At 42.2% G+C, this 20,485-nt stretch overlaps 1 protein-coding gene across 4 annotated transcripts in view; it reads right to left on the bottom strand.

Moving 5' to 3' along the window:
• Window positions 1-2,210: 2,210 nt before the first annotated feature.
• Window positions 2,211-20,485, bottom strand: part of GATA6 (GATA binding protein 6) — a 30,568-nt gene continuing 12,293 nt past the window's right edge. For 3 of the 4 annotated variants that reach the window (XM_036418560.2, XM_036418556.2, XM_036418558.1), the window contains 3 exons: window positions 20,127-20,214; window positions 19,922-20,025; window positions 2,211-3,590 (listed from right to left, as the gene is read on the bottom strand). In XM_036418560.2, the coding sequence (XP_036274453.1) occupies window positions 3,420-3,590; window positions 19,922-20,025; window positions 20,127-20,214 (363 nt within the window). In that variant the 3' untranslated portion in view covers window positions 2,211-3,419. The remainder of the gene's footprint in view (window positions 3,591-19,921; window positions 20,026-20,126; window positions 20,215-20,485) is intronic. The other variant, XM_036418559.2, reaches the window with a different exon arrangement.

The raw sequence follows: 20,485 nt of genomic DNA, 5'->3' as shown, positions 1-20,485 counted from the left end.
AAACAACACAAAGTGACCCTAAAGAGGAACCCCAGACAGAGCCTTCGGTTATGTAAGATGGCCTAACATCAGCCAGGAGTGACAGGAGACAAATTCTGTAACCCTCAGTAATGGCTCTGAGCACTCTCTAAGCTAAGGTGCATTTATGTCAACGCAAGTCTTGAGAAATGATTTGTGTGAGTTTGTTTTTGCTTTTTAATCCTCACCTGGGGATATGTTTTCACTGATTTGAGAGAGGGAGGGAGAGAGAAATGTCCAAGTGAGAAACATAGATCGGTTGCCTCCCACACAACTGGGATCAAATCTTCAACCTAGGTATGTGACATGACCTGGAACTAAGCCAAAGATTCTTCGGTGCATGGGACTACACTCCAGCCAACTTAGCCAAAATGACCAATGAAAAGAAATGGCTTTTCTTTGATTATCACACTCTGGGGTAAGTGTGCCGATTGTATGTTTGAAAGAAATGATCAAACTCCCACTGTGCACAGTCACAGATGAGAAAGCGCCCATTGAAAAAGCCCAGATCAGCGGAGTTCACGGTGTTAAAAGCAGGCTATAAGAAGTCCCCTCCTTCTCCTCTGCCCCTGGTCATTTCATGAAAGCCATACTTCTTTCCCCTTTGTGTTCTGAAGAGGAGCTTGAGCAACCGATGGCGTTTTAGGATTGGAAGTAATGGCGTTTTAGGATTGGAAGTAGCAAAATTTGGGAGCACACCTGTAAAAAAGGATTCGGAGGCCTCCACAAGAAAAATCCATTTTCCAATCAAAACATATTAGCTCAACAACTACCAACCCACCAGAAAGGACTCAAAGTAATGAAAACCATAAGAGGAATGAGGGAGGGGGAAAAAAAAAAAAAGAGGGATAATAACTTTCTTTGCTGCCAGACTAGCCCTGTTCTATTAAACCATCAGCTGAACTCACACTGGTATCTTTCAAGCATCCTCCCCATCCATCTCTGCCACCTCCTGGGCCGGGGGAATCCCTTGCCACACTCTCCCCAGCGTTCTTGAAGAAGTGCAGGGGAGCCAGGGATCTTAGTCCCTGTGATTCTGAAAGGGCCCGAGACATTCCAAACACCCATTCGGTAAGAGCTCCCGCTACCCTTTTTCAGTCATGTTCACACTCAGTGCTTACTATGCACCAAGCCCTGCACTAGGCACTTTATATGGACGCTCTCCTTTGAGTTCTAAGTTGTATGTTACTGGCATCATTTTACAGGTGAGGAAAATGAGTTGAATAACTTGCCCAAGGCCACAGAGCTCATGCATGCAGAGCAGGACTTGAAGCCTAGTGATCTGACTCCAAACCCAGCAGCCTATCCATTGTTCTAGCCCACCCTATGGTTTTAGCATGCATGTCCCCCACACACACACATACCCCAGCTCTGTGTCTGACTTCCAACACCACCCCACCACAGAGGAAGACTTCCCTTCCCTAAGGAAGTGTCCCACACCTTGGAGCCAAAATGAAATCACACCATTGTGTGTTGTGGAACAGCTTCTTGACTTCCTGAAACCCACCCAACAGTGAAGGAAAAGCAGAGCAAGTTCAGATCATTCTGTATCTTCTGGTGAGTGTAAGGACTTCAACCTCAGATGAGCTCTGAGACTTAGTGGCACTTTGCAAAAAGGAGGTTCCAGAGAGGGGAAAGTATTTCATTCAGAGGGGGGAAACTTTATAGACTTTTTCAATTTTTTTCAAGAACTGTTCCTAGCCCTGACCAGTTTGGCTCAGTGAATAGAGCGTCTGCCTGCGGACTGAAAGATCCCAGGCTCAATTCTGGTCAAGGGCATATACGCTGGTTGCGGGCACATCCCCAGTGGGAAGAAAGTGTGCAGGAGGCAGCTGAATGGTGTTTCTCTCTGATGGATGTTTCTAACTCTCTATTCCTCTCCTTTCTTCTCTGTAAAAAAAAATCCATAAGCTATATATATATTTTTTTAAATGAACAGTTCCTAAAGAGAATGCTTATAATCTCAGCTAAAATGACCTACTACTAGGTCCCTTTTAATTATAAAAAGTGTCCCCAGTGCAATCTGAAAGTGGTAACTCCATGTGCCAAATTCAAATAAACCAAGTTATAAAACAGCTCCAAAAGGACAATTCATGGGCAGGAAGGCCACAAGGCAATTTGCAAAAACATCATATGCGCCTATTTTATATGAATATCTATATAGTATTAAAATGAAGCTAAAAGGGAAGGAATTCACTGTACAGAAGACAAAACAATACCCTTTTTATTTTTAAAACTCTGGTGAAATAGGTTTCCATATGACATCCCATTTTAAAAAAATTAATGTAAACCAACCTTCCTGTAGGTTAGTCACACTGTAGAAACTTCGCCTTAGTGTGTACAGATAGATGCCTAGAGTATTTACAAATGTTTTCTGTTAGGTAGTAAAGTCTTGTTGCAATTTTCCAGCACATATTAAAGGGGGGAATATTGATGTTCTTGTGTAAGAATTCTTAACAAATGAATAAAGGCAATTTTCCTGAGAGAAGATTTGTTCTTGAAATATTTTTTCTTTTAACAATTGGAAATATAGAAATGGGATGTAGTTGTAAAAGAAGCATAAGAATGTCTAAGTTAACATTTTTTTCTTTTAAATTATTTAAGTACCATTAAGTTAAAATGTTTACATTCATTATAAAAAAAAATGTTGTTAAATCTTATGCAAATGATTTAACACTGATTGCTGCAACGCAAATTGCACTTTTTAAAAAAAAAAATTATTGTATACATGGAAGAAAAATATCTTGTTTGCTACCCTGTTTACAAATTCCAACCAACTTCGGGTCAGTCACACAATATGAACTTTGAGGAGCGTCGGTCACAGTGTGTGTTACAGTTATGATGCAGTCCTGCAAACTGAGCGATACTTTTGACAAATGACCTCATGAACCGACTCAGCCTCCAGAGGTGTGTACCAAATGGCCTCAAATGGTCTTCTCCGAGGACGCAGGTGAGATCTGGGTGTGGAAAGGTATTAAGAAATCAGAAGAAGCACATGATTTTGGGCAATACACATAAAACCTTTCTTTTTAAAAATCTCAATATTCCTTAGCAGGCAAGGCCCCGGGGCCTAGTCCAGGTCTCTGGAAGTGGCACAGCGGGTGCCCTGGCAGACCCGGAGGCAGGCTGGCTGTAAATGCCCGCAGCCAGGGAGCCTGCAGCGTGCTGTGGGCTGCACCGGCCTTCCCAGGAGGCGCTCCATCTTCTCCCTGGCTCTTCGAGGACAGGGGCTGGCTGGCAAGGCAGAACAAGCCTCTTGGGAAATGCATCTCTTTCAAAACAAAGGCACGGAAATCACACATCAGAGGAATGTTCTGTCAGCATACTCGACCCAGTTTGCACGGTGTGGCATAATCACTGCAGGTCCCGAGGGCCTTCCCGCTCCAGCCTCGGCGGCAGACTCAGGCCAGGGCAAGCGCACACCACGAATCTTGTCTCACCGAGGAGGACGTGACTTCGGCCGGCGAGGCCAGGCTGACGCCTATGTACAGCCCATCTTGACCTGAGTACTTGAGCTCGCTGTTCTCGGGGTTAGTGCTTTCTCCCGTGCCAGACATCACCGGGGCACCCGCCTGGCAGAAGATGGGGACAGAGAGGAGGAGAGAGTTATCCATAAATTTCTTAGGTGTCATACTCCTGCTAGGTCAGCGCAAGGGGACAAGTGAGATGGGCAGGGCTGCTTGGCCAGGGCAGCTCACTGTGCTGTCCAGTGCCATTGACCTAGCCCTGGAGATTTAAGCTCTCCCAAACGGTCTCCTGTTATCCTGAGGACTCTGGCAATAACCACACAGCAACATGTTCGGCTGGACAAAAGTAGAAAAGGAACTGGAAGAAACCTATTTGTAAAAAGTGCCACACGATTAATCTAATCATTTCAAGAGAAAATGCAGAGCATTGCATACAAATACGCATACACACACACACACACACACACACACACACACACTCAGCAGAGCCATAAGATTTAGCAGTTATGTCAAAGCCTAAAAGAGAAAGCTACACAGTTCAGCAAGGCCTGATAAATGAAATTTTTGAGCACTGACTTCATGGAAAATTACATGCATATACAAATTTAATAATTAACTCATTTACCTTAGTTATTTCCAAGAAGAATGGGCTATGTTTGAAGCAGACCACACTCTAACCAGAATGGAAACATCCTTTATCTGTTGTGATTGTGGCAATTATTTCTCAAAGCAAAAGGTGACCTTTATATTGTATCATTCATTCCTTCCATCCACATGAGAAAGGCCAGATAGAAAACATATAATTTATGTGATATAATTTAGAATAAAACTAAAATCCTGTTTTGACTATGGCTTGAGAAAGCAGTGCATTTGTTTGTTTCTTTTAATATCCAGCCATGCCATAGCTGGTTTGATTCAGTGGAGAGAAGAGTCCCAAGTTCGATTCCAGTCAAGGGCACATGCCTAGATTGTGATCCCCAATATGGGGGGGGGGGGATGCAGGAGGCAGCCATTCAATGATTCGCTCTCATCATTGATATTTCTATCTATTCCTCTCCCTTCCTCTCTGAAACCAATAATAATATATTTTTTTTAATCCAGCCATAATCACATAAACTCATTATTTCTTCTCTGCTTTTGGGGTTCTACCCTATAAATTACCAGATACTTATTTTTTGACACAGGTAGGATGTTTTGTACTTCTCAAAGCATTCATTTACATACATAATCTCATTAAATCCTTAAAATGTCTGTCTGGCTGAATTGATGTTACATTCACTTCCAGGAAACACAGGGCTCAAGACACCAGGCTGAACTGATTGTAAGGTGCACCGAGTACCCTTGGTTCCTGGGGCCTGGAAATAAATGTGGTCCTACTCTTCCCCAGATAAAATCTGGTTTTCTCTCTAATCCTCACAATAACCGCATGATGCTGGGAGGTAGGGCTTCAGGAGATCTAACCATATGACTTAGCTGTTTTCCCATCCAAACCTCCGATTAGTTGGACAGACCACAGCCAGCCCTTCTACAGATACCCAATCCTTTCTTTTCCTAGTCAACATGAGTGTTTGTTAAAATCCAGCAACAACAGTACCCCCACAGCCGTACTTCTTTTTAAGTGACACAAACAAAGACTTAAACTGAGGGTTTTAGGTGCATAAAAAGCAATTTTTAAAAAGTCGTTGACATGCCTAAAATTTAAAATAGATTTTTATGAAATAGCTGAAATAATCCTGTCAACACACGAAAGCTATGGATTTCGTTGCACATAGAAATATGGTGATTAACTTCAGCCCTTAAACCCAGAACCTCCACAATTAACAAAGCCAGCATGGATCCAGACGTAACTCCCAGAGCCATAAACAAAAGGGTGGTATTAGATTACAAAAGGACTCTTCGTTTTAGTCTTCATTAGCTATCATTCAACTAATAGAAAGAATGAGCTCCTTTGTAAATGACTTATGCCACACTCAACTTTGTGCTGGTTTATTTATTCCCCCAGAATAAGCACATGCCCATTTATCTGACTAACCCTGACTTCAGCATAGCAAGTGCTATTCTCTGAAATGAAGAGGGTGCCTGGGTTGGCCCAGGAAGCAGCCCACCTCAAATAGCCAGGCGTGCTATTTGAGATAGCAGAGCGGTCTGTCGTCACCACAAGTCAGTAACAAGGAACAGTAGCAAGGTACCCGTGAGAGCCAGGCCCTGGGACTGTGAGCCCCAAAGAGATAGTTGCTCCCTGGACCAGCTCCCAGGCCACATGAGGAGCCAGAACACTCACACACTCGTCACTAAGACTGCTCGATGGCCTAACATAAATGATAAATGAGTGGCTGGGACAGGGAGGTGGGGTAAGAGGTCATAAAAGGAATCAAAGAGGGGGAAGGATTCCTGGAGAAGAGCCACAAGCAGCCTGCAGCACTGTGGGCTATCAAGTACTGTTCTGATTCTGCCACCCACTGAGTGTGGTCACCTCCCTGAGCCTCCTCCTCAGCCTGCCCTTGCCTCACCTACCTCCAGTATGGTTGTGGAAATTCATGGAGATGTCAGTAAAAGCATCCGCAGGATGCCTTGCAATGAGTTAAAAACATTCCATTAGAAGAAGCTGTTGTGATGAATAAAGAAAGGGTGCTCAGGTGGGAGGTATGCAGGACACGGGGAGAACTGTTCACAGGGAAACCAGCTAAAACAGAAGTGCTAAGAAAGGAGTTAAGAGACATTGCGGGAGAGGTAAACTAGAAGACCTAACCTAGCACTTTCTGTACCTCCGTTTCCACAATGGAAAATGAAAATAAAGAGGCACCTGTGTGTAATGTTGTTGCAAGAATTAAATTAGCTAATAAACTGTACATAACTATATGCTATTTTATTAGTATTTTACTGTTGTTAAGGATAGGGAGTGAAGATCTAATTTAATCTTCCAATTCCAATCTTTAGCACCATCACTGAGTGAGAGCAGTGAGAACTCACCTAGAGCTAAGGGAGACCACCCACGTCAACAATAACTTATTCTAATGTTTTCGATACATTTCACTCACACACACACACACACACACACACACACACACACACAAAGAGTGCTTCCATGGCCCTTCAAAAGGCTCAATGACCCTTTTTCAAATAAGCCACATTAAAGAAATCTTAATACTTGGATTATTATTCTTATACCTGAGAAATAATTCCCAAAGGCTACCAGTTAAAATACCTATTGTCTTCTTAGTTCAGACAAGAACATTCAGGTATAGAGCAGGCCAAGAGTCCCACTGTCAAAGGGCAAGCAAATCCAAAATTACATGAGTGAAGAGTTTCTTTAAAAAAAATATGTCAGCTCTAGGAGGTTAATATCTAAATTTTATAAAGAACTTATACATACAACTCAACACCAAAAAAAAAAAAAAAAGCAAAACAATCTAATTAGGAACCTGAATACACACTTTTCCAAAGAGGACATACAGGTGGCAAATAGACATGAAAAGATGCTCAAGGTCACTAATCATCAGATAAATGCAAACTAAAACCACAGTGAGATATCATCTCACACCTGTCAGAATGGCTACGGTCAATAAAACAAATGTTGGCCTGGATGCGGAGAAAAGGGAATGCACTGTTGGTGGGAATGCAGATGGGTGGAAAGCAGTATGGAGTTACCGCAAAACATTAAAAATGGGAGTGCCTTATAACACAGGGATTCCCTTTTTGGAATATATCCAAAGAAACCTGAAACACTAATTTGAAAGAACATATGCACCCCTAAATTCACTGCAACATTATTACAATAGCCAAGATTTGGAAGCAACCCAAGTGCCCATCAGTAGATGAATGGATTACAAAAGTTGTGGCACATTTACATAATGGAATACTATATGGCCATAAAAAAGAAGGAAATCTTACCCTTTGCAAAAGCATGGATGGACCCAGAGAATATTATGCTAAGTGAAATAAGCCAGTCAGAGAAAGACAAATGCTATATGATTTCACTTATATGTGGAATATAATGAACAAAATACACGAACAAAAATAGATCTAGCAAACAGTCTGACAGCTGTCTGGGGTGAGGAGAAGCTGGGTTGAAAAAAGTGAATGGATTAAGAAAAACAAATAAACAAAAACTCATATATTTAGACAACAGTATGGTGATTACCAGGGGGAAAGGGGTTGGTTAAGAGAGAAGATGGTACATGGGGGATGAATGTTGATGGAAGGAGACTTGACTTGGAGCAAGTACTTGTGTCCAAAGCATGAATACTACGATGTAAAACTTTTATGAATGTCAATCATATCTCAATAAAACACAAATTGTGATTTTTTCATGTAAGATACATAAAATCATAATGATGAGACCTGATGAAATTGTGATAGCCCCAGGATTCTCATCCATAACTAGTGGGCTATATTCTGGTACATGCCTGAGAAAGTAGTTAGCAGAGATATCAAGAATTCTATACCCTACTTAGTGCTGTAATTCCATTTCGGAAAATGTATTATAATGAAAGAATTTAAAAGAAGAGAAAGGCTCCACACAGGAAGACATTCATTGCAAGTTTACTTATAATAGTGGAAAACCATGGAAATAATCTAATGTCTAATAATATGGGAATGGTGTGGAAAAGCAGAGTGCATCCGCTCAAGGAACTATTATGCAATTATTAAAAATAAAAAGATCATGTAGCAAAAGGAAAAAAAAAAATATCCTCTAATGCAATGTTAGGTGAAAAACAGCAAGATATAAAAATCCTATTTCATAATCACAACTTGTCCGTGCTCACGCACTGAGTATTTCAAAGGGAACCCAGAGGAGCATGGGGGACAGGGGACCATTTGAGAGGACCCAACCTATTAGCCCTCTATGCCTTTCTTTTAATATTTTCATTTGACTGGCATCGTACAGCCGAACTTTTTGGTAAGAGTAGAAGATACCAGCACCAGAAACATGGGGCACAAGCACTTGAGGGGTGAGCCAAACTGGATAGAGTCAAAAAGTAGCAAGAAAAAATAGGGAGGAATCAGAGTAGAAGCACCAACAGAGAGAAGGGGGTATTGGAGGGAGCCTCGGGCACCCTGGGAGTCACCTCCGTGGCCCCTGGCATAGGCTAGAGCCTGGTCATCCATGCCCATGTGAAACATGGTTCCACATACGTGAAAGCACCACACACATTACATGGATTTGTCAATGGAACCTGAGCTCTTAAAACTGGTATTCTAACTGCAGAAGTCTTTGGCACAACTCTTCTGAAGAAACCTGGCTTTCATGCCATTGTTATTCATTAAGTGCCTTTTGCTCATAGGTGATATTCAAGATCTGCCTATTGAGAAGCAGTACAATTTTGGGAGAAAACCAGATTATTGTGACTCTACACCCCATATACAAAACACAAAAATACAGGTATGAATTGCAAATAACCAGTTGAAGACACATGAGAAGTACATCTAGTTAAAACCCTTGAAAGGACTTAAGTTCAGATCATAGCTATATCAACGTAGCCAAAGCAGACATTGCACTAACCTAACCTAAACCAACCCTTCTGAACACTTTTGAACAAGGAGGGAAGGGCGTTTGGGATTGCCCATCACTTGGGAATGCCCATTGCTGAATCATCCTTCCTCCTCTCGGAGGGCAGCCTGGCCAGGGCCGGTGGAGGTCCTCACTCTTTCTCTGATCAAAGTGCAGTGAGGGTGGAGCAGAAATCTGTTCTGTGTTTCCATTCACAGCTTATCTGCCCTCCACCCTCCCACAGACAACTGAAAATGGAGGCACTTCCTGTTTAAAAAAAAAAAAAAAATGTGTTATCAGCACCAGACCCAGCCTGGGCTTAGAGCTGAGTGCAGGCCAAGTTAGGTGGGAGACGACTGATGGCAGAGCAGCGATGGGGCTGGAAAACTCCCTCCCTAAAGGAATAAATGACTTCAGGGGCCACTGAGCTGCCGCAGGGGCATGGAAAACCTCCACTGGCCTGTGAACAGGCAGAGTTCATCTTAAGATCACCGGATTCTTTTCCTCTGCGAGAATAAGCCTTTGTTCATTTTCAGACCTACCGGGGTGAGCAAAAGAGGGTTTACAACGGTAATACCAATAAATAACACTCAATAAGAAATACAAGAATAAACTGTTTCGTGACCTCACAACTGAAAATCTACTTGTGTCACCCCTGGATATCGGGAAAGTCAAGCGTTTCTGATTCGATGAGCTCATATAGTCAATGCCCAGCAGTGAGTTGTCTGGCTCCCGGTGGGCTCACCAACGTGGCCAGTTCTCTTTCTTTCCCTTCAGGCCACATAAAGGCCGGGGGACAGCCTCCTGCAAGGCCATCCTGGAAAGGTAACACATCTGAGCCAAGGAAACCCTTAAAGGGTTTCTAGAAGAACATCATAGGTTCTCCGCCTTGTGGATTTGTAAACACGCATTTCATTTTTGAAAAAGAAAACCAATAAGGGATATGCTCAGTCCTTGTGATCTCTTTTAACGCAGCCGTGATTTGAAGAAACAAACCATTGCACCCCCGGCAGGTGGAGGGTGAGTGCGTGATCATTTCCAGAGCATGGCTTTGATGGTGCTCACAAACTGCCTCCTGAGCTCAGACTCAGACCGTCAGCTTCCACAGCCTCTGATCTGTCCTTCCTACACATCTGAGTCAGTCTGCGGTTACGGCTTTTTCTTGTGTGAGGAGAGGCCAGCCGTCCCTCGTTGCCAAAGCTCTCTCCTCTGCTTTTATAACCTCTAGGTTAGACTCTCGCGGTTCTTTATAGTGGCCTTCCTCAAAAGAAAAAGTAAAAGCTACGTTTAAGTTGCAACTAAGAAACGCTTTCAGATAAATCTAAACTTCTCCCCTAACGACGCTCATTTCGGCTTGAGTGGAGGCAATAGGGCCAGACGAAATGTGATTCAATCAACCAGGAGGCAACAGGAGCGGGAAGATCCACAAACACCAGGTCAGGAGACAATCACCCATCACAACAAACCCCAGTTCTCCCACAATGGCTCAAACAAAGCAAGGGAACACGGGCACTTTCTCTCACAAGAAAAGGGAGTCACGGCCCCTTCCGCTGATGACCTCAGTGTTTAGCAGAATTGTTATTTTTTGTGATTTAACAAATTCCTTACGGGAGAGCTTGCTGGCTGCCCTTTTTACCCCTCTTGCCCCTTCTAAGCCCGAGTAAACTGGTCATATCCACACCCTGGGAGGCTGCCTTTCCAAGGACAGAACAATTCTGTGCTCACAGTCTGCTCCGGGCAGAGGAGCACGGTGCTGTGCACATCTGTGCGCACTTACACAGAAAGCACGTTGTGGTGAAGAAAGGCACGGCCCAAAGTTATAAGAATCCCGGGGTTATCTGTAAAATGTGGATGTACAAATATAAATTGCAAGGTTTGTTCTATAACTCAACGTCAGGAACATACAAAAGAAAAAGTTTTTCTTCTGAAATGAATCAAAACAAAACAGATGACTATTCTAGCCTTCAAATTAACTGGTAGAGAACCCCAAGGCAAGATTGAAAACCTGGTGAATGACGATCTTTTATAAAAAAAAAACTGGCTTCTCCGGAGATGGGATGAGCATCTCTATCTTGCCATCTCAGTGAGAGAAAGCATCTCCTAGTCCAAACATCATTTACAAGAAAGTGGAACAAATATATTTGGTATCATAAGGAATGAAAAATTACTGCTATCAGAGAAAGAAAGGCAGTATTTTAAACACAATAGCTCTCCATCTCTACATTTCCCACATTAGGAAAGTAAGGATTTCTTTCTAATGTCCTGAGATGAAAAACTCTGCCATGCAAATAAAGCACATCACTATGAACTTCCAAGTTTAAATTTAAAGTACTATTCTTGAGCTTCAAAGAGGCCCACAGGCATCTCCCAACTTACGCTACACAACACTCGGAAGAACCAGATGGCGGAATTACTTTTCCTCTTTCGCAGAGGAAAACAGAGGCTTCACGAAACCTTGGCAGCTTACAGAGCTGCAGCTACGGGCCTGGCTGCCTGGAGCCGTTTCCTTCCAGCTGCTAATCTGTGAAGCCCCCAAAATAAACTTCAGACCATATCCAGGCTTCACCAGCAATCAAGCAACTAGACTTAATGAGAACTTTAAATTAAAACTATTTGTGCGTAATAAGATAAAAACGATGCCGGAGCGCGTGCCCCAGCCCTGGTGGGTCCATGCCATGCTAACCAGCGACCAGAGAGGCCGCTCACCAATTAAAATCGGCATTTAAATGCCGGCAGATATTTGGAACTGTTTTTATCCACAAAACTCCAAACGGACGTCAAAATCAATACTTCTGTTGGTTTGTTCAAGACTTTCTTAAGATCTGTACTCAATACAATAATCTCTTTGCACATTCTGAGTGCTGGGCCTGGGTGAGAAAGCAGCAGCTGGGTGAATTATCACCTGTCTTGGGAGGTGCTTTTTCAAATGGTTAACATTTCAGAGAAAATGAACAGGTAGGTGCGCTGACACAGTGTATTTACTTCATGGTCATTAGATCTTCATATTGCTAGTAACTCTTTTGGCAGGCACCCATGAACTGCATAATTAATTACTGTTGTTCCAGTAAAGGAATTCATTTTCTTCAACGATTCATTTACCAACAACATTTCAGAGCATCCTAAGCCAAATTTCCTTAAATGTGGCCACGTCTTCCCGTAACGTTATTTCCAGCTTTGTGACAATTTTGTATGTTCCCATGGAGGTGGCAGGGGGACAGGAACTGCAATCTGTAAAGAAAAGCTGTGTTCTGAGACGAAGCCTTCTACCTGAGGACATGGGGAAAGGCAATGACATTCTGCCTACACCTATTCCCCGCCGAGGATTATAGTCCTCAGACTGTGATAATGGGTCATGTATTAAATAAATCACAGTCCTGTGGCCCGTTGGGTGAGCACATCTATGATAAATGATGTAAAGAGCATTTTACTGCTTCCTAATACCTATACATACAAAGCCATCAGATAGGCATGTAGTACATCATATATTCCCAACCGCTCCTCTTTATCATCCTCCCTGTGGCACACAGGGGGGGAAAAAAAAAAAAGAGGGAAGTCCACAAAAGGCCTTGAGATCAAAAAGAAAGTATGCAAACTCACAGGCCTCAAGGTTCCTGGCCGGCGTGACGTGTGACGCGCACAGCGAAGGCCGGCGCGGTCAGTCGGGAACGTGAGTTATTGGGAGGGGCTGTGGGAGGAGAAAGAAAGGGAGCCTGGCACATAGGGAGCGCGAAGATAAAATGCCAGCAAAATATTTATGTTCATGGCTTGTAGCAAGTGGCAAGTGGGATATTAATAACTACGATGATTGGTCAACTCCTGGGAGTGGTAACAGCCCTGGCCTGGGAGGCAGGAGACGTCGGTTCCAGTCCCGGCTTCAGCACGGCTTGTTTTGTGACCTTACGGAGTCACTCTGGGCCCCGGTTTATAAATGAGGCAATAATAAGCTCTAACTGCAACACTCTCCCAGGCCCTTGTACGAGATTAATGACTTCGGAACTTTTTTTTATTCATTTAGAAAGAGTCGGTTGGGCTATAAACTCTGGGAGGGGAAAAATGAACACTTGCCTGCTTTTTTAAAAATGCGTTTTCGATGATTTTGTAAAAAAAAATTAAACTAAAGGCAATTTGAACATTCTGGAAAGTTCCAATTAACTTAGCATTTGCAGTGTATGAATTTACATCACACCATTAGGTGAATTTTAACACTGCAATGTTACACTTAATATTTTTAAGAGAATCTTTTTCCAGTCACATTAGGCACATTAACAATAGTAAATTTTACTAAATATTTGTCTATTACCCAACTCACATGGTCTTAGCATGATAATATACTTCTTAATAAGTAAAATATTAACAAGAAAGCTTCTACAATGTCCTCATGAGCAAGTCACTTCTCTGGCACTCTTTTCTCACCTGTGTCAGTAGGACGCATTTAATGCTGAAAATTACTAATCAAAATTGCTCATATTTCACTAAGAAATTATTATTCCTTCTCTTTAAAAACTCCATTAGCACATGCTCTATCTATCATATATTAAGCCAGTATGCCTCAGTGATGACAATATGGAGTCAAACCCAAGCCCTTCCTACATAGCCTTGGGCCTGTTACTCACCTTCTCGCTCCTGCAAATAGAAAGTGGCAATAAAAGCACCACCTTAGTAGAGTGATAACTATTAGCAATAATTAGCATAACACGTATTGGTGCAAGCTAGTTTCCTGCCTGCCTATGTCCACTATCTTAGAAATGAGAAAATAAGGGAGAGGGAGAAAACGTCTCAAAACGAGAGTCTGTGACTGATAAAGCACAAGGTTAATCCGCTAACGTCTGGCTTTCCAGCACTCTACAGGCCCTTGTGGGAGCGTCCAGTTACAGGCTCGGCAGTCATTTTGGTCCCATTTTAGCAGCCTCTTGAATCAGAGCCTCTTTTCAGAGCCAAGTTCCTCTACGCGAAAGCAGCTCACACTGTACAAATGACCTTTCAGCTATTTAATTATTATAGGACTAGTTAATAATAGTAAGAACTATCACTTTGCGACCGACCCTAATGTCACCGTAAATTCAATTACTTAGAGAAAAAGTAGAGCATAAATTTGCTGATAAAGAAGCTGCTTGACAAAAGCGATGCTTTCCAATTTTTACCATAAGATGCAACCAGCAATACATGAAATAAAATCTACATAAAGATTTTAAAAATATTAATCTGCAAAACACCTCACCTTCCTTTAAGGTCTTATAAAGACATCCAGATATCCTAACAGAGTCGGTCCTTAAACCATCGCCACTGCTGCCTGTCGGCTACAAGCACTTGCGGTGCATTAACTCTTTCAAACCACTTCTAGCACAAGTCTTAGCACCACACAGCTCAGAAGTACATTGTCTGACAAGGTCATTGAATAATGTCCTTAGCAAGGGGTGACTGCAATAAGAAAGCAGGGCTAGCTAGGAACAGAGTATCCCAGAAGAATAAGTCCGCAGAACCAGGCCAGTGAGAACAGGAGATGAGCTCCCTGCCTCAGTCTAGAGACCTCTGTCTCTCAGTGGAAGGTTATCGCCAACAACGAACCGCAAAGTGAGGAAACGTCTCCCTATCACTAACACACCACGCCTGACACATTCTATTCAGAGAAGCCACGGGGCAGCCACCCTGACCCATCTTGCCCTGAGGAGCCCTGGAGACCAAGAAACTAAACATTATGGGCTGTGAGGTCAGGGCATGTCACCAGCTCCATGGAAAGGTTTTTTATCTTACTGTTTGTGAGGGGAAACCCTGCTTGTAAAATGTGTACAAGTAGGAGCATGCCAGCATTTGTTTACATCAATTATCAAAATACGCCCAGCTAAGAATGTTTTAATTGCTGGGCTCCAACATAGACAGAAATACATCAGTGACTGCGGTGGGGCTCAAGAGCAAGTCCATCCCTTAGAAATGAATGTGGTCTGGGATCTTCTTATGGCTGACCTAATAGTAATTTGAAGTCCTTTCAAAGATCCACCTCCCACCTATTTAACCAGCCTCATCTCCTGCGTTTGGAGACACCCTGCACTCTGGCCACACTGAGCTCCTAAAAGGATCCCTGAATTATCACGGATACCCATGCTCCTCTTCTTCCTGGAAACTCTTATCCCATTGTTTCCCCCACAAAAATCCTACCCAACTAATTGGAACTTCCTCTACTGTGGAGCCATCTCCAACTCTGCAGTCAGAATTCACCACTCACTCCTTCTATCAACCACCTTATTCTGTGGCTCATTCAACAGACTCCCCAATCTAACCTGGGGTAAGACCTGTCTATGCCTGCCCCCACCACTACCACCACCTTCTGAGCAGTTTAAGATCAGGGGCCTAGTTTTACTCCATTACAAACAGGGCCTCCCACAGCACAATGCTCCGTAAATGGAACTGTAAAGCAAGGACTTGAGGAAAGGGTGCGGCAAGAGTAGGACCACAGCTGTTCATAAGGAAAATAATACAATAATTAAAAATACAAGAATAAAATGTTTCACTTACTCACAACTGAAAACCTACTTTTGCCACATCCTGTATGTTCAGTGATTTCTTTTTCTCAGACATGAAGTCTTATTGCTTATTTCACTCCCAAATTAATCTTTTCCATCCCAAAGAAAATTTAAGAAATACCTTTTACCTACTAAAACTTGGGGATTAACATATATATATATATATATATATATATATATATATATATATATACACACACACACACACATACATATATATTATTAAGTTTATATATTACATACACATACATATTTTGCCTGTCTAAAAGTAATTCTATAAGGAATTATTAAAAATTAAAGCCTACTTAATTTGTATTAAAACTGCAGATACAGTATTGAAGTCATCATTAAACATATAATGTCAAAATACACAGAGACGAACTATACAGGGGTGAGCAAAGGTAGGTTTACATAATACAAATGAATAATACAAAAATAAATTATGTTTCACATACTTACAACTATAAACTTTTATATTTGCCCACCCTTGTATATATAAAATATCTTATAATTTTATAGATTTTAGTTACAAGTCATAGGAAGGATAGTAATATTTATAAACTGTTAGATCTTATTTGAGAATTATTGAAATAGAACATGTTACTCTATATCTCCCTTCTAAATAACCAGAATAAAAAACCTATAAAACATAACTCAGTCAATAAATTGAAATCAATGAAAGATTTAAATATTCTTATAATCCAGAACATAAATGCCAACTGAACACACTTTTTTTTTTTTTTCAGTAAAACTACAAGTATTAAGACTATTTTAGACACAATGCAAGAGTATTTGGGGGAAATTTATCTTTAAGTTTAAAAGTCACAAAATTTAATCAACTGTCTCGAAAATTAAGTTTAATACATTACTAACAAACAAAGATTCCAAAGCAACAAGACAGATGCAGTTTTAATCCTGGGTACATGGAAGCAGTTCTTCCCAATCTCACACAGAACAAACTACTCTCTCTCTACCTCTACCACACACACACACACACACACACACACACCACTGCACCCACAGCCTGCAACAAAGAGAAACTGAATCATAAGGCAGCCTTCATTGACCTGAAGATCATCAGAAGGAATGTCTCCATTTTCCCCAGGCAGGGGTCTAGTTAAAGCACAAAGAAGCAACAAGCACTTAAGCTAAGAGTCAAAGAAATGAGGCTTCAGAGCAGCACAAAAATTGTTTTCCTGACACTTGTCCTGGAAGAGTGCCAAGTGCTGTGCTCATGGAGCCCGGCCCACACCTTCGCCCTGCTGGGGAGGGAGCCCTGGAGCCTCCTGGCTTAGCAGCAGACAACTAGGAGCACCTCCTCCAGAATCCTCAGCCCCTGCCAGGTTAGTAGTTCAAAACCAGGCCTTCTCGTGACCTGGTGCCCCCACATGCCCACAGGCAGGGGCATCAGCACTGAACAGAAGCCAGCTGGGAATGTCTACTGATGATCTAGAGCCGATTTCTCAGCGGGAATGAAAATAACCAGCAGCTTTGATTAAGACCGCTGCTGCGCCTGACATCTGTGCTGTAACTCCCCCTCGTTAAGGAAAGGTGGAGCGGTTATGCTGCCCTTTACAACTTAGTGGGAAAACAGGTGACCCCAGTTCCCCAGTTCCATGGGGAGTGTGCCTAAGGTCCTTTGTTTTGTAGCTCCGTTTGTCCCTGTTAAGGAAGGATAACCCTAATTTCCGCCCAAGGGGCCACTGGAGATCAACGGGCTGTATCCATCCTCATAGGAAGATTAAACGCTGAGCCAATGAAGATGCCATGTACTACGTACCAGATCCGACCTTGCTATGTGAATATAACGTTTTCCTTACATACCGTCCTTCACAAAATCCTATAAGTCGTCAGTACCAACACCGACCGCCCTCCAACATCATCAACCATGATCAAAAGGGGGAGGGGGGGAGATACATCTTTGTCAGTACAACCCCTTTCACAAATGCTTCTGCCAGCAGCTCATAGATTTACTCCTCTGGCGTGCTCTTTACAGCTCCCCTGCTGCCACACTGGCCACGCACACCCAGAAGGCTCTGAAAGGTGCTAAGGGACCAACGGGCACACACTGGCACTCCTCGGTGGTAATCTGGGAGACCACTGGAGTTTACAATTATTCATAGAGGGACAGTTTCCAAAGACAGCGAGCAAATTGGCTTCTGCCAAGCAGGCCTCGTTCCCCACAAAAGGTATCTAGGGTGAGATCCCGTCCATAGAAAAAAATACCCACAACCCAGGTGACAGTTGAGTGCCAGGGGAGCCAGGCCAGGAGTGGGTCCCTGAGGTGAAGGGAGGAGATGGCGGTCAATCCACACACACACACCAAGTTTGTCCCAAAGCATTTCTGAGGCCAACTGCAGATCATACTGTACTGCCGGTCTCTACGGCTGATCACACTATGGGATGGATTACACGGCTCACAAATCCTTGTCTCTAAACTCCTGTTGCCTTGCCTCCTGGCCTCTAGGAGGGAACTGAGTGTTCCTCCGAAGGGCACTGGCTGGCAAGCCACCTCTGGGGTGCTGGGTCCCAGGTGACAGATGCTGGGACACCAAAGCAGAACTCCCAAGGTTCCTCTTGCAGACATGCCAGAGCCAGAGCCAGTCACTGCCTTTTCTCCCCTGGGAGGGCAAATGATTGGACTTGCACACAGCCAATTCTGAAATTTCACATCACAAAACCACAGGAGCAAAATATGGATTCCACCCACTAGGGTTCCAAGTCCCCAAAGCCCATTGTTGGCAAATACCTACTTCTTTGCCATTTTTCATTCAAATCTGGCCTTTGCCAAGTTTAAGCTGGACTGTGTCACCAACTGACGTGGAGCTGGCAGCAATCCTCCTTTCTGCTAAGAAAGACCGCGGCCAAAAAAGCCTGGCTGCTTCCAGAACGCCTTGGAAAACCAGAACGTTGTTTTGCCTCATTTAGCCACATAATTGCTTTTAAGGACTTAAGGCATAATAAAAAATGTTTTTAAATAATTTCAACCTTTTTATTTCCCTACAAGGAACTGCTCTACTTACTACATTAGATCTTTTAAAATTACTCCATGTAGCCCTTCTATAAAAACATGATACCCTAGAGTCCACCTTGGTCAAGGCTAGAAACATCCTTTAACCTGTATGCAACAAACAAAAAAGGAATGAAAGGCTTTTTCCCTCGTGAATCTCAAATTGAATTTCTTGTTTCATTTAAAAAAAAAAAAAAAAGCCAAATGAATTTGGGTCAGAGGACAAAGAGAAATAAATATAATTTTAAGCACAGTTTAAACTTGTTTTAAACGTTAGATTTTCTTTTGTTTTAAGTCTGTAAACATACCATGAAACAAACCAGCTCCCCGGTTCCCAAAACCCAATGGGAAGACACTTCAAGGGCTTCGGTTTCACCTGGGCCGCTTGTTCAAAAACATGCATTCCCAAGGCCCACCCCAGAGACTCTGGCTCAGAAAATTTTGGGGGATGGGGCCCAGGGATCTGTAGTATTTCAATGGACCCTAAAAGGGTAAGATTCATTGTAGGAAAATTTTTGTGTCAATAGAGATTTTTAATGCTGGTGTGTCATCCTAGTCTCGGGATAATCCTACCATCACCTGGGACCTACTGCCCAAGCCTATCCTGGATTCCGATGGGTGAGACCCCCGTCGTTTTTAAAGAGCATTCCATAAATAAATAAATAGCATTCCAGATAAATTTAGGAAATACCAAGGTGGGAAAATGCTCTTCACTTGAGGAAAAAAAAAAATGAGTTTCAATAAAGCTTTACAGAAACAAACTCTTGTGTGATCTTGACAAAGACCCTCACTCACAAACCAAATGGCTCACAGGTTTATAGCAAGGTTGAATGGAAGAAGTCTGGATCAGATTAAGGTGCATTGAAAGAAGGCAGGCCTCCCAGCAAGGGGACAATAGGGTGAAGAAAGATCAGTGACTACAGCAGCCTCTGACACATTATGATGAGCTATGTTTTAGATAGATAGGAAGAAAAGAAGAAATGAAAGGAGGGAGGGAAAGACAATAGCAAAGGGAAGGGTTTGAGAAAAGAAAATTGAAAGCAAGAGTTGATATAAACAAAAGCAATTTAAATGCCATCGGCTCTGGGGTATATGAAACCACTACATTAGAAATACATATCAACTCAGACAAAAACCTGGAGATAAAACAACTAGAAGACTTCAAACCAAAACTTCTAGCTTTTACTTGGTTTAATTTAGCCATAAAAATATGATATAGATCTTAATTAAGAGGTTTGCAAAGTACTTATGTTGGTCATTTTGTTGACATTTAAATGTAATTTCCTCTATAAATTATTCTTAGGTATCAGCTAACTAAACTGAACTGTTGACTATTGTACTATCAGATAAAATTTGAGATAATACACTGGAGAGCTACACACTAGTTTAGAAGAGTCTATACTATTTTAACACTTACCCCTGAGGCTGTTGGTTGTGTTGTAGGGGAAGTATTTTTGCTGCAATCATCTGAGTTAGAAGAGGTGGAAGATGGAGTCATAGGAACGGAATTATTACTATTGCCTGCAACAATCAAAATTAACCTCATAAATATACGTATACTTTACTGTTAAGGTTAGCAGATACTTAACGTAACAATCAAATAGCACTTTATTAATATTTACCAGAGCAAGCCTTTGACTTATTTATGTTCTTGGGTTTTCGTTTCCTGGTTTGAATTCCCTCTTTTTTCATAGCAAGCGGTCGGGGCACCTAAAAAAATTTTCACATGGGCCATACAGTTAATAGTATATTGAAGAAAACCCAAGCTTCAGCCAAAGAACCAACAGTCAGCCCTGAAGGCCCTCATTTAAAAGAATTTGGCATAAATTTCAATACCATTTATATTTCCCCCCCAATAGATTACAACTGCACAAGATCCCATCAAATGCAGATTCCTGCAGGGGAAATGAGGTGATTTGCCAAGGTATTATTCCTTCAATTAATGTTTACTGTTTTAAACAACTTCAATTTCAGAGTAAAA

This window comes from Pipistrellus kuhlii, unplaced genomic scaffold (genome assembly GCF_014108245.1).
Source record: "Pipistrellus kuhlii isolate mPipKuh1 unplaced genomic scaffold, mPipKuh1.p scaffold_m20_p_6, whole genome shotgun sequence".
NCBI lineage: Eukaryota > Metazoa > Chordata > Mammalia > Chiroptera > Vespertilionidae > Pipistrellus > Pipistrellus kuhlii.
Note: the sequence above shows the minus strand (reverse complement) of the source record. Positions and strands in the feature narration are given on the sequence as shown.